This window comes from Bos mutus, chromosome X (assembly GCF_027580195.1).
Source record: "Bos mutus isolate GX-2022 chromosome X, NWIPB_WYAK_1.1, whole genome shotgun sequence".
NCBI classification, from domain to species: Eukaryota; Metazoa; Chordata; class Mammalia; order Artiodactyla; family Bovidae; genus Bos; species Bos mutus.
The window spans coordinates 17,301,008-17,315,410 of NC_091646.1; the positions used below are offsets into that span (position 1 = coordinate 17,301,008).

General features: G+C 44.5%; 1 protein-coding gene across 2 annotated transcripts in view; it reads left to right on the forward strand.

Moving 5' to 3' along the window:
- F9 (coagulation factor IX) overlaps positions 1-14,403 on the forward strand; it is a 32,413-nt gene that overhangs the window by 14,813 nt on the left and 3,197 nt on the right. For both annotated transcript variants that reach the window (XM_005896897.2, XM_005896898.3), the window contains 2 exons: positions 3,324-3,452; positions 5,823-6,028. In XM_005896897.2, the coding sequence (XP_005896959.1) occupies positions 3,324-3,452; positions 5,823-6,028 (335 nt within the window). The remainder of the gene's footprint in view (positions 1-3,323; positions 3,453-5,822; positions 6,029-14,403) is intronic.

The following is a 14,403-nucleotide window of genomic DNA, read 5'->3' on the forward strand; positions in this document are numbered from 1 at the left end:
CCAAAGAACCAGGGAGAATCTACACCCAACACGGGGCCTAATGTCCAAGTGCTCCAGAAACAATTGATGACTGAGTCCCACAGTGACTGTCCCCAAGGTGCAGGACTACAGACGTCTCCACTGGAACTCCTTGTGCTGTTATTTTCTTTCCAGACTCAAGATCTTTACTTGAGGTCAAAAGACTGCTGGTCGGACAGCAATATTTCCCACTGTGTGCACAAACCAAGCCACAGGACAGCAGCAGCAGCAACATACTAGGCCACAAAGAGCAGTGACAAATGGGGAAAAGGATGGAGTGGTCTAGTTACTTAGCCAAGGACGCAGAATCAGGAAAAGCACCTCAACTTTACCCATTCCTGTTGTGCATGGCCAGGTCCAAACTGGTCAGCACCTGCCAGCCACCTCTGTGAACTTCGAACATTCTCATATTGACTGAACATTCCCTACAGGGGTATTTGATTTGGCTGCACACTCTAGTATTGCTTTGTAGCAACAAAATGATTGCTAGTAACATGAGAAGAGCCAGCGATGTAACTACCATTAGTGAGGAGAAAGGTCTTTAATAAATAAATAAAAAGACGAAGTGCCACCTTTTTGGCTTCTGCACTTAGTGGATTATTGGCAGCAAAGGGTAAAGCTTAGGCTGGTTCCTTTGTCTACCTGGTAACAGTTGATTTGCCTTCCCTCATTTCCTGAAGATCAGTAAGGAACATGAACTAATCATTACTCTAGCCTATGCTACCTACATAAAATGGAATTCAAAAATTTAGATCTGTCACTCACAAATCCGTAATATACTCACAGACCATACAGTTGTTCTGTTAGCCTGAAATCTAAAGGGAAAAAAAAAGAGTCTATGACACAAGCTTATGCGTTAAGGTGTGATTCTAGGTGGGCAAGAGTAAGGGATGGGGGAGTGAGAAATGAGGAAAGGAGAGCCAAGAGTAGGAGTCATCTCTCCTCACCTGCAACTAACTGCTTGATCTCTGGGGACTGTTTTCCAAGAAGCCACGTGAGCTGGCCTCAGGAGAGTCAGTCTCAGAGAGGAGAAGTAAAAGAATCTGTCCACCAGTATACATCTCTCGATGGTCAACACTTCAGCCTGTGCGGCATTAACTCCCCGGCATCATCACGTTGTACTCACTGGGGCCCTGAGAGGCCACGTGGCATCCCGGGCCTCAGCATCAATCTGGGAGCATCAAGCAAAGAGACCAGAGGCCCACGATACAGATCTGAGCCAGGCCACTCAAGGCAGTACCTAGATGAAGCCAAGGGAAGTCCACGCAGAGCAAATCACCAACGGGGCTGGGACAGACGCGGGTGAAGCTGGGGGCGACTAAGGTGGCCCATAACAGGTGGCTAACACAGCCACGCATATTCTAACTGCACTGACAAACAAGCACTTCTCTTGAATGCTCTACTGCTGTTAGGCCTGTAGGTAACGGGAAGGTGCCTTCCATTCACTGTATTCCTGCACTGCTCTACAGACAGAAATCGGTCCTGGGACAGAGCCTATTTCTCTTAACTCAGCAGGTCTCAGCTAGCAAGCCCTGAACCCTGGTACTTCCTGTTATTGAGATGGCACTGGAGAAACAAAGGGAAAGCACAGGAATTTGAAAATACAGAATAAGATGGCAGGAACAAGCCAAATATATCAGGAATCACAATTAATGTGAATTGGAGTTAATGACAATTTTCAGTCTGGAGTTAAAAATCTAATTATATGCTGCTGATCAAAGAGATACCTAAAATAAAACTATACCAGGAGGATAAAATAAAGGGATATAAAAAGATTTGCCAGGTAAATGCTAACACAAAGAAACTGGCAAAGCCATCTTACTATCAGATAAAATAGAATTCTGACCAAAAGCATTACAAGAGACAGAGAAAGATATATTATATGAATAAGGGAGATTGTATAGGAGAATAAAGAAAATATGGGCCACTAGACTGCTTATCATTGCCAACACATAGTGTTTTTGGCATTTAGCTCCCTTAAAGGACCTTATTTCATTCTCCTGTGTTGATACATACCCACCAGGGCCAGCTTCAAGTTTGCTTTGAAAAACTGGATTATATTAACAGTGCATGCATGCATGCTAAGTCACTTCAGTCGTGTCTGACCCTGTGCGACCCCACAGATGGCAGCCCACCAGGCTCCTCTGTCCCTGGGATTCTCCAGGCAAGAATACTGGAGTGGGTTGCCATTTCCTTCTCCAATGCATGCATGCATACTAAGTCGCCTCAGTCGTGTCCGACTCTGTGCAACCCTATGGACAGCAGCCCACCAGACTCCTCTGTCCAGAGGATTCTCCAGGCAAGAATACTGGAGTGGGTTGTCATTTCCTTCTCCTATATTAACAGTAGGCACTTGTATTCAGCAAAATATACTATTTAGGGTGAAAAGGTAAGTCACAGAGTGGGAGAAGGTATCAACAATGCATATATCCAGCAACTAGAACTCTCATATGCTGATGGTGAGAATCTAAATTTGTATAATTATCTTAGAAAACTATTTGGCAATATCTACTAAGCCTGAACATATGGTCCAATCATTGCACTCATGAGTACAGATCCAGTAAATATGCACACATATGTTACCAAAAGATATGTATAAGAATGTTCATTACAGCATTAAACATAAGAGCCAAAAACTGGAAACTCAAATATTCATCCACAATAAAATGGTGAACAGAGGTAGTAATATTCATACAATGGAATGTATTACACAGCATGTAGATGAACTATGACTATACAAAACAACATGGATGAAGCTCACAAACAAAATGTTAACTGAGGAACACAGAAGAGTACATAATGGGAGCGTCTCCTTAAAGTTCATGAACAGGTGAAACTAATTCCTTGTTAGAAGTCAGAGTATGGTAACTTTGGGAAGGAGGAAGTAGTGACCAGAAGGGGGAATTAGGAGAGCTTCTGGGCTGTTGATAAGGTCCTCTGTACTGATCTGTTTACTGTTTAAACAAGTGAAGTCACCTTGTGAAAACTCATACCAAAGTTCTGGGTACTTTCTGGGATCTGTTATACTCTAATAAGCAGCTTTTTTTCACTGCAGTCTATGATTTTGTGAAAATAGCATATCTACACCTTCAGTTTTATACCAAATCACATATATTGCTGCCACCATTTTTATGCCATACTAAGAATTTTATCCTCCCCCCCCCACTCTTAGCTCAAGGCTCACAAACTTCTCTCCACGAATGCTCCCAGCTTATATTTGACCTGTACCAGAGTTAGTGGTTTCATGTACTTTTTAGAATTGTATGTTACTTGATGTTATTGCTGTGGATTTTGCTTTCTTTCAGATGCAACATGCAGCATTAAGAATGGCAGATGCAAGCAGTTTTGTAAAAGGGACACAGATAACAAGGTGGTTTGTTCCTGTACTGACGGATACCGACTTGCAGAAGACCAAAAGTCCTGCGAACCAGCAGGTCAAAATCTAAGTTGTTTTTTTAGTTCAGCAGATATGTTTTCCAAATCCATATTTGAACTTTTAGCACCCTACATAATTTCGTTCCTTGTTTTTACTTCCTTTTGAAATCACAGAAAAGACTAGTAGCATGGGCAAATTAATTTTTCAAATTGCACCATCATTTTTAATAGAAATTCTGTAATTGTCTTCCATCTTCTTTTCTGCACCCAATTTTCTTCTTTGACCTTTATATCATGAAGCAATTGATTTGTGTGATTTCTGCATGTATATCTATAATTCATGAAGTCAAATTAATGTAGTAATCCTGTAATAAAAAAATAGAAGATACATATGTGCTTGACTGATAGGCTTCTAGTACAAGGCTGGTGAATTTTAAGCATGATCTGTCCTAGCATGGCTGGTTTACACTGAGAAAGTTATTTTCTATCCTTCATTCTCAGCCTGAGTTTACACGCTTGGCATCAGAATAGTTCTGACAACTATCTGTTCTGAGTTGCGTCAAGCTGATCAGCACAGTCAATCTATACAGCAGTGGACAAAGCAATGTTTCCCAGTTATGTCAACCATGCCACCATATTGACAGCTGACTGGTGTGTGGAGGTCATCTCCACTCTTCACACTGCTCTTCTCTGGAAATGAGGGCAGCAGAAACTTGGATTTTTTTTTTTTTTTTTTTTGATGTAGGCTCCACAGGATCTATTATATTTGATAAATGAAGGGCTTTTTTGAAGCAAACTAGATATAATTTCTTTTGCATTTCCAAAGCCTGATAGCTTATTAAATTGATACATTATATCACACACCATTCCTCTGTAACTGGGTTTGATACCTATCTTAGCAATGAACCTGGCAGAGGAGATTAAAGAAAGAACCAGAAGACAAGAGTATATAGACTGCACTAAAATAAAGAGTCTACTGCTTCAAAGACCTGCCTGTCTCCCATCCTTCTACCTGTTCTTGACATACACAGCTTCAAACTAGCCTACCTAGGGAGAAGTATGTGTGTATCTGTTTTTACCTTTGAAACCTAACTTCCAGTGTAGACAGACAGCATAGTAGCTAAATCGTTTTAAGTCCTTTTCTGTTATAAGAAAGAGAAAAAACAGAGAACCACCTCCAACTATTAAGTGTTATTCTGAATATAGCCTTAGTTTTAGCAGAATAAATAAGCCAAACCTAAAATAAACTTTTCTGCCTTTCAATAGTAATGGTCCCTTTTCTTGAGCCAATGTTGATGATTTATATTTATACATAAGTATTTTGAACTAATTTCCTGTTTTCCCAACCACATGCTGTCTTCATGATACTTTGCCACAGCTGGTTGCTATAGAAATGTCTGTTATAAGGAATGTGGATAAAAGGAAAGTGAGAAATGAAATGTGAAGTGATTTTGCTTGACTACAAATTTCCATTCTGCTTGTCCCCAGTGTATCAGTAGATGACTTCTTTTCTTTAGGAAATAAACCAACCCAAGGTAAAAGGTAGCCAGTGCCCAGGTAGATGTGGTGGTTATAATCATATTAATAATTTATTTAGTTAATACTCAACAGCCAGGTAGTTAAATCACGACCTCTCCCCAATGGATTTTTTGAAGGCATTTTGGTCTACAAAAGAAGTCCTGGAAATTCCCTGGCAGTCCAGTGCGCAGGACTCTGCATTCTCACTGCCAGAGGCCTGGGTTTGATCCCTGGTTAGGAAACTAAAATCCCAAAAGCCATGCAGTGTGGCCTCAAAAATGAAATCTTGTTAACAATAAGGAGCAGACATCCCATTTACCAAATTCTAAAATCAAGGTTATATGGCACCAATCCCCAGACTTCCATTCAAGGACAGTACCTGGAAACAAAACTTTTTCATAAAGAAACAGGAAGTCATTGGACTTCATATAAGTGAAAGTGAAGTCTCTCAGTCGTGTCTGATTCTTTGTGACCCCATGGACTGTAGCCTACCAGGCTCTTCCATCCATGGGATTTTCCAGGCAAGAATACTGGAGTGGGTTGCCATTTCCTTCTCCAGGACATCTTCCCGACCCAGGGATTGAACCCGGGTCTCCCGCATTGTAGGCAGACACTTTACTGTCTGAGCCACCAGGGAAGATAAAGTCTTAGGAAATTTGATTTGGGAACACCTCTTCTGTTTCTGTAAAGATGACAGATTCCTGAGCCAAATGTCCTTTTCATGAAGCGTTTGAAAACTTTTCCATGGAAATAATGCAATTAACCTCTTAGTTTGAGACTATATTCATTGATTCAATTTTTTAAAAACTATCGATGGGCTTGCTTCTCAGACATGACAAGGATGGGCCAGACTTTTGTCTGCTAGCCAATGAGAAATACTAGAGTACTAATTTTTTTTTCCATTTGTCTAGTGCCATTTCCCTGTGGACGAGTCTCTGTCTCACATATTTCTAAGAAGCTCACCCGTGCTGAGACTATTTTTTCCAATACGAACTATGAAAATTCTTCTGAAGCTGAAATAATTTGGAATAACGTCACTCAAAGCAACCAATCATTCGATGAGTTCAGTCGTGTGGTTGGTGGAGAAGATGCTGAAAGAGGTCAATTCCCTTGGCAGGTACTCAGTGTTGATGGTGTGTCAAAACTGGAGCCCAGTGCAAAAGGGACGGGCCAGGTGGGAGGCTGAGACTAGACATCAGTCAGACCTATTGGGATGAGGGAAGTGTTTAGGCAGGTTTCAGCACAAAGTAGGATGAGGAAATTCCCATAGGTGAGGAGCTGCTCAGAGAGAAATCCAGGGACAGCTACCACACAAGGCCAAGGAGAGTTTGGCATCAAGGACATGGCATAACAGGATTTCTAACAAGCAACAAGGATGTCTGGAAGCGAGGTCACCAGTACTGGGGCTCTGGGTACTACTTCAGCTTCAGCCCCTGGGAGAACTGGACAGAGTCAGAAAGTCTCTAGGTCCAGAGAAACTGGAGTATTTCGAAGGCATTTTTAAAAGAACTCAGGAAGGATTAAGGCAAGAACTGGGGTACTGGACCCAGGCAGGGCATAAGAGGTAGGGGCTTGGTCCAAGGCTGTAGTTCTCAAGGTGTGGTAGCATCAGATTCACCTTGGAACTTGTTGGGACTGTACATTTTCATGCTGTGCCCCAGACCTACAGGAATCAGCAACTCTGGGGGTAGGGCCCAGCAATCTGAGCACAAACAAGCCCTTCAGGTTATTCTGACACACTGTACAATTGGAAACTCACTGGTCCAAAGGAAACAAACTTGTTATAGCAGCTAGGGTGTGTGTGTGTTAGTGCCTCAGTTGTGTCCGACTCTTTGCAACCCCGTGGACATTAGCTCACCAGGCTCCTCTGTCCATGGGATTTCCCAGGCAAGAATACTGGAGTGGGTAGCCATTCCCTTCTCCAGGGGATCTTCCTGACCCAGGGATCAAACCCAGGTATCCTGCATTTCAAGCAGATTCTTTACCATCTGAGCCACCAGGGAAGCCCAGCAGCTAGGGTCCAAAACACCAAACAGTGGACTCATGGTACCTAGTCCCACCTTTCTCCAGGTGTGATCTGCAGACAACACACATGAGAATCACCTGTCCATGTTTTTGAGGTAACCAAGGGCTAGATTTGAGACCCATCATTACAAATCTTTTCATGTCTTCCTTGCTGCACACTTAATAGTGAGTGCACCTGTTGTCTCCTTCCTATCAGCCTAGGTAAGGTCATCTGGAGTGTTCAAGATCACTCATCCCCACACGCATTTACTCGCTATTTCATCCTTATGAAGTAAGATTACTGACTGCAGAGGTACCAAGCACCAGGTTTCAGTCTTGTCTTTTCCAAATGTGAAGAGCCATCCTACTCTCTAGGATACTCCAGAAAGACCCTGTCACACTTTCACACTGATTCCTTCCTCACCAGAGAAGCTCTCTCTCCACATCCACTGCACCCAATTTCTCACAAATGGTGACTGGGTTTCAAAAGCAGGAGATAAACTGAATATACAAGTCACTTTTAGGGACATCCCCGGTGGTCCAGTGATTAAGAACTCACAGTCCCAATGCAGGGGGCCCAGGTTCAATCCTTGGTCAGGAAACTAAATTCCACATGACTTAACTAAAGATTCTGCATGCTGCAACTAAGACCCGGCACAGCCAAATGGAAATTAAAAAAAAAAAAAAAAAAAGTTTAAATTCACTTTTAGACACAGACAAAACAGTAAAAAAAAAAAAAAAAAAACAGAATGTCTCCCCATTTATGGATGAGCCAACTACCACCATTTCACAGTTAATCTACAAGGTGGAAATATCTGATTTGATTGCAGACCTGACTGCAACACCCCTGCTGAAGGCCAAGCATCAAGAGAAAGTAAGCAACAGCTGTAGTTGCAACACCACCTAGAAAAGATTCAAAATGCTGCTGTGTCAGTAAAAGGGGATGGGGAATCACACGACCACATGGGTGAAGTAGTCTGGCAAAGAGGCCCAGATGGAGTTCAGCAAAGGTTCAGCAAAGGTTCATCTAGTCAAGGCTATGGTTTTTCCTGTGGTCATGTATGGATGTGAGAGTTGGACTGTGAAGAAGGCTGAGCACCAAAGAATTGATGCTTTTGAACTATGGTGTTGGAGAAGACTCTTGAGAGTCCCTTGGATGGCGGGGAGATCCAACCAGCCCATTCTGAAGGAGATCAGCCCTGGGATTTCTTTGGAAGGACTGATGCTAAAGCTGAAACTCCGGTACTTTGGCCACCTCATGCAAAGAGTTGACTCATTGGAAAAGACTCTGATACTGGGAGGGATTGGGGGCAGGAGGAGAAGGGGACGACAGAGGATGAGATGGCTGGATGGCATCACTGACTCAATGGACGTGAGTCTGAGTGAACTCCGGGAGTTGGTGATGGACAGGGAAGCCTGGCGTGCTGCGATTCATGGGGCCGCAAAGAGTCGGACACGACTGAGCGACTGATCTGATCTGATCTGAACCAATAATTTGAACGAACTGGAAACGTCTAACTTGTTCAAGAAAAGGGTTAGGTGAGCTGTTGGCTGGCGAGAGCTGAAGGGCCACAAGAGCAAGGGGGTGACGACTTTTTCTTGGAGGATTTATGGATGCAAGTTCCAGGCAGGCAGGTGGACCCTGTTCCCGGTGAAGAAAGGCCGTTCCGGCCACTTGGGTCAGTCACGGGAGCCAGGCAGCTTGGGGAGCACATCTGGTGGAGCAGATGCTCGTCGAATTGTTGACTTGAGGCACTGCTCTGTCCCAAGAACCGCAGCAGCGGGACAAGGCCATCCCAGACGATCGAGGGACCGGGTCCATCTGATGGGAGATGAGACAGGGCAGGCTAGAGACCGTGGCCACCCCCCTCCCCGCCCCCGCTCTGAGACCCTAAGAAGCGAGCTCACCTTTTGCGCGGCTGTCAGCGGCCGCGTGCATGTTTACCTTATTATAGGGCTTTCGGTTCAACTTGCCCACTGGAGGCAAAGCCGCTGCAGATGCAGCGGGTTGGCCACAGGCGCTTCCCAGAACCCCCTGCATTTCCGGCTGCTCTGACCTCCGACCCCCAAGGTCAAAGGCGCAGGCAGACTTGACCGATCTCTGACCTCTAATCCCACATCACAGTGACAGAGGGTCTGAGAGAGAAGCAGAGGCGTGAGACCAGTTACTTGCATTTTCCTTCCAGATGCCCAGCTCTGGGTTCAGGGTCCCTGGAGAACTCGGGTACTCTGCAGAGCCACTCAGGAGCCGAGAGAGGAAGCTAGAGGGTTGACTGCAGTATATGGGAACAGAAAGGCTATTTCCTAGAGTCGGTATATCCTTGGTAGGGTGAGCGACTAAAACAGAACTCGAATTTCATAGAGCTACAAAGGGAAGCTATGAAAGATGTGAACATTAGAGAAAACAGGGAAATCGCAACACCTATATTACAAGACTACCTTCATCAACAGCTTAAAAGTCAGAAATTGGAGAAAGCAGCACTGAGTTTCAGCTTTCTAAACATCTCACTTGCTTTTGGTCCTATTCACCTGACCCTGCCAGCCAATAATTCTGAGCATGCGTGAACCTGCCCCCAAGAGCTCCACCCTCCTCTTCTGCTTTGAGTTACGATCTGTCTGTCCTGGATGGGATGTGCCTGGTCTTTCTCTTTCGGTTTATCATGGGCCTCAGGTTCCGTATTAGCCATAAGTATCGGAGAAGGCAATGGCACCCCACTCCAGTACTCTTGCCTGGAAAATCCCATGGACGGAGGAGCCTGGTGGGCTGCAGTCCATGGGGTCGCTAAGAGTCGGACACGACTGAGCGACTTCACTTTCACTTTTCACTTTCATGCATTGGAGAAGGAAATGGCAACCCACTCCAGTGTTCTTGCCTGGAGAATCCCAGGGATGGGGGAGCCTGGTGGGCTGCCGTCTGTGGGGTCACACAGAGTCGGACACGACTGAAGCGACTTAGCAGCAGCAGCAGCATTGTATGTTTAAGCTGAGCTACATGGCGCAGATGGTAAAGAATGTGCCTGCAATGCAGGAGACCTGTGTTCGATATCTGGGTGGGGAAGATTCCCTGGAGAAGGGAATGGCTACCCACTCCAGTATTCTTGTGTGGAGAATCCCATGGACAGAGGAGCCCAACAGGCTACAGTCCATGGGGTCGCAAAGAGTCGGACACAACCAAGAAACTCACACTTTCACTTTTCATTGTACGCTTAATCATTTGAAGATCATTCTGTGAGATTGAGAACACCAGAATACAAATGGAAACCAAATGGTTCAGTTCAGTTCAGTTCAGTCGCTCAGTCGTGTCCAACTCTTTGCGACCCCATGAATTGCAGCACGCCAGGCCTCCCTGTCCATCACCAACTCCCAGAGTTCACTCAAACTCATGTCCATTGAGTTGGTGATGCCATCCAGCCATCTCAGCCTCTGTCGTCCCTTTCTCCTCCTGCCCCCAATCCCTCACAGCATCAGAGTCTTTTCCAATGAGTCAACTCTTCACATGAGGTGGCCAAAGTATTGGAGTTTCAGCTTTTGCATCAGTCCTTCCAAAGAACATCCAGGACTGATCTCCTTTAGGATGGACTGGTTGGATCTCCTTTAGGATGGACTGGTTGGATCTCCTTGCAGTCCAAGGGACTCTCAAGAGTCTTCTCCAACACCACAGTTCAAAAGCATTAATTCTCAGCTTTCTTCACAAGTGGTTAAGCTTTCTTTAATCCTTTATATTGTTGTTATTTAGTTGCTCAGTTGTGTCCAACTCTTGTGACCCCGTGGACTGTAACCCGCCAGGTTCCTCTGTCCATGGGATGGATTCTCCAGGCAAGAATACTGGAGTGGGTTGTACCTACCCAGACCCAATTCTTTCCATTTGATTAGAACACACCCCCATGGCAGACAACAAGTAGTTACCATCTGTATACACCGGAACTTTCTCTTTCTCCTGTTGGGTGGGTGGGTGGGGGTGGATATTGGGAGGAAGATAAGATATAACATGAACTTCCTAAGACTATATATATATCTTCACTTGAAAAGATAATCCTCTATTTTTCTTAGCTCAGATTATACAGTTCCAATTAGCAGAAATGAAAATATGACATATGTAATCTCATCTGGCCCCACAAAACTATTTTGGACAGAACATTTAGAGAATTCTTCTTTAGGATGGTTTGATGAAGTCTATTTCAGTGACTGGGTTTCCCTGGTGGCTCAGATGGTAAAGCATCTGCCTGCAATGCAGATGTCAATACTAGTCTAGTTAACCATTAAAAGCCAAAAGTGATCCTCCCCTCTGTGCTCAGAAAAATGAAGTAGGGCCAAGGGCTGGGTGAATCACACCTGTAGGCTTAATAAGCCATACATCATGTAGAAATGGTTTTGCTCTTTATACATAAGAGAACAAGTATGCAAAGAAAAATTGTTAAGAGGTGGCTAGGTAGGGAGAGTAAGAGTTTACCGAAATGACAGAGAAAGGTCAAGTTTGGGTTAAAAGGTTAAAAAAGGAACAACAGGGGAGCAGCTATTACTTTAGGCTGGCATTGTCAGTGAAGAACATCACAATAGATATGTGAATGTGTATTTTGCAGATGTATGTGGGTGTGTTTGGTGTGTATCTGTGTGTGTGTGAAAGAGAAAATGTGCTCCTGTTAGGATATGACAAACATTAAAATGTTTGACAAATCAGCACTCGGACACCTTGCTCAGAACATATGCTTTCCCATTTTTCCGATTGTTCTCCAAAGTGATGTCATGTAAGAACTTGTCCTTGGCCATGCAGACAGCTCATCCCCAAACAGCTAACATTTAGATAGCTGTGATCCTGAAGTAGTCAAGTAAACATTCCAAAACAAAGTCACTTGAAATATTTTTAAATGCAAATGTATTTTAGGGCTTTTTCTTGGCAAAGATGTTTACCAAAGTTTCTAATACTAATCAGGAATGGGCAAAAAAAAAAGCCAAAACACTCTTCAGGCTTGAAAGGACACAACTGTATTTCTCAGCCATCCACCAGAACAGCGTAGGAGCTCCAGGCAGCAAGTCTTTGGCAGGAATCAGACTAGCTACAACATAGTCTCTGTGCTTGAGGCTGTGGCTATCATTCACTCTGGCCTAACTAGCCCATTAAGCTGAGAGATGTCCAATTCGCCTCTAATATAGAGGATAAGCACCATTATATCATTGTATAAGAATGCTTAACTCCTGTCACTTGAGCAGATGTATTCAGTTGTAGTCATGAGGCCCAGTAAAGAACAGTGTTGTGTAAATTCGCCTGGTGAGGATACTCACCTGAGGTCTGGGCCAGTTTCAAGAACTGGTGACCACTGCAGTTGCAGGGCCCTGTCTTCCAAAGGGTCCCGCATTTGTAGTTCAATGCTTTGCATTTGTGTTTTATAACTCAAGTTTAATGAGACAGTGGAGCATGCATGCTCTGGTAACCTGGAACCTCAAGTCATTGCAGGCTCACCTCTCAGTACCACGCAGGGGTGGACTCTTGACCTCCCTCTCCTCTGTCCTCTGGTGCCTTGGCTAGCTCTGTCTTCCCTTTCCCCAGCCGCCCAATGACCATGCCACCGCCAACCTTTGGCACACTGCCATATGCCCCCTCCTCACTGCCAGCAGCTACTGTTGTCATCCTCCTCCAGCATAGGCACACAGAGAGTTGAAGCTGGGTGCCCAGACTCTATGCCATTTGAGGAAGGGGCATGACTACATGGCATCTCACATGGCCAGAAATGCGTCCTAGCACATTTGGAGGGGGAGTAACGGGGGCAAACCTCTTGCCTCCCTTCATTCCAGGAACTGAACATATCCTGACATGCAAGTTGAAATCCCCTGGGAGTCACCATTGGCTGTTGATGGCTTCAGTGAACCAGTGGGAAGGGAAGATGGCACCAGAGCACCAGCACAGGGCTGGTGGGAGAGGGGACCTGGCAGCTGAGAGCTGCATTTGTGAATGCCTGTTCAGTGCCCCTGGGCACCTGTGAGTGCCTGTGCTCACCCAGTGGCTATACCCCACACATGAGGGAGCCCAACTTTAAATAGTAAATTCACAACACCATGATAGGTTGTGAGAGACCACAGAAAACAAGCAAAACTGTTTTATTTTAGTATCTTCCATGACAATTTTTCCTAGCTTGAACAAGGGGACCTGCATTTTCATTTTGCAACAAGCCCTGCAAATTATGTAGCCAGCTCCTCCTGGAGTAATCACTTTTAAAACATAAAGGTCACCAAGCCATGGAAATTCTGAAACAGAATTTCTCGAATCTAATTATGCATAAGGATATTCTGGCGATCTGCATTTTCTCCTATCTCACTCAGGAAATATTCTGATGAAATCTGGGTGGGCTCCCAAAGCTGCATTTTATAAGCACCCCAGATGCAATTGGTCCACCAAGCACACTAGGAGAAATACTGGGTGCTTAGAAGCCTCACCACTAACTAATCTTAACTAACTGCATGTCTAAACCTCGGTTTGCTCATCTGTATGGATGTGTCACTCCACAAAGTGTTGTGAGTATTAAATGTACATGAAACACTTAGCACAATGATTTGTCCATAGTGAGCAAGACAGATTCAAAAAAAAATTAAGATCATTGTTGAGTCTGGACAGTGGGTGAACTGGTGTTTATTATGTTGTGTGAGTTTTCCTATATTTTTATTTTTCAACATGAAAAATGACAGCTAGAATGAGAGGGAAACCTGTGTTTAGAAAAGAGGGTCAGAGGCTTGCAATGAGTCAGCCCCATAGGTCTCCATGTGGGAGGCTAGTGCTTTAGTGTCTAGGATTAGCCAGGGTTCAATAAACAGAATTCAGGACAAAAAGCATCTTCACTAGAATATGCCCCCAGGGACCTTCTCAGACTCACACTGGAAAGGAGTGACCACCCCTTTTTCCTAGTTTACTATGAATGGGCTTATGCCTGAGGCTGTATGTGCTTCAGTAAAAGGGCAGCAGTACCCACAAAGGGTTTACCAAATGTTGAGTGTGCCCTCTAGTGTTCACACTTCCCAGCTTTCTTCCTGAAGAGGTGGACCAAAGCCCTTGCATACACAGGAAGTGAAAATTCTCCAAGTTGATCTAGACATTGAGGTGGTGAAAATATCCGTAGTCCACTCTGGTTATATGATGAATGTGTAGATGAAAGAATGGATTGGCCTCTTATCTAATCACACCCAGGCTCAAGGTAGTGCTCAAACATCTCTGTCCCCAAATCAAACATAGCTTAGTAGATCTTTTAGGACAGGGCAGCTTACAGATCCAGTGAGGGGAGGTGGAGATAGTAGGGGGGAGACCGGAAGGAGTGCACAAGTTTGGCTGTTGCCCCCTGCCTGAATGGGCATAGCACAGCCATTAAGTCTCATTTCATATCATTCTTGTTGAGAAAGGGCTTGAAAAGATCTCCTGGAAAAGTCAGTAGTTTTTCTTTCAAATGCTCTATGGCAAGCAGATTTCCTCGTGCATGGACAGGAGACACAGTAATCACTTGATCT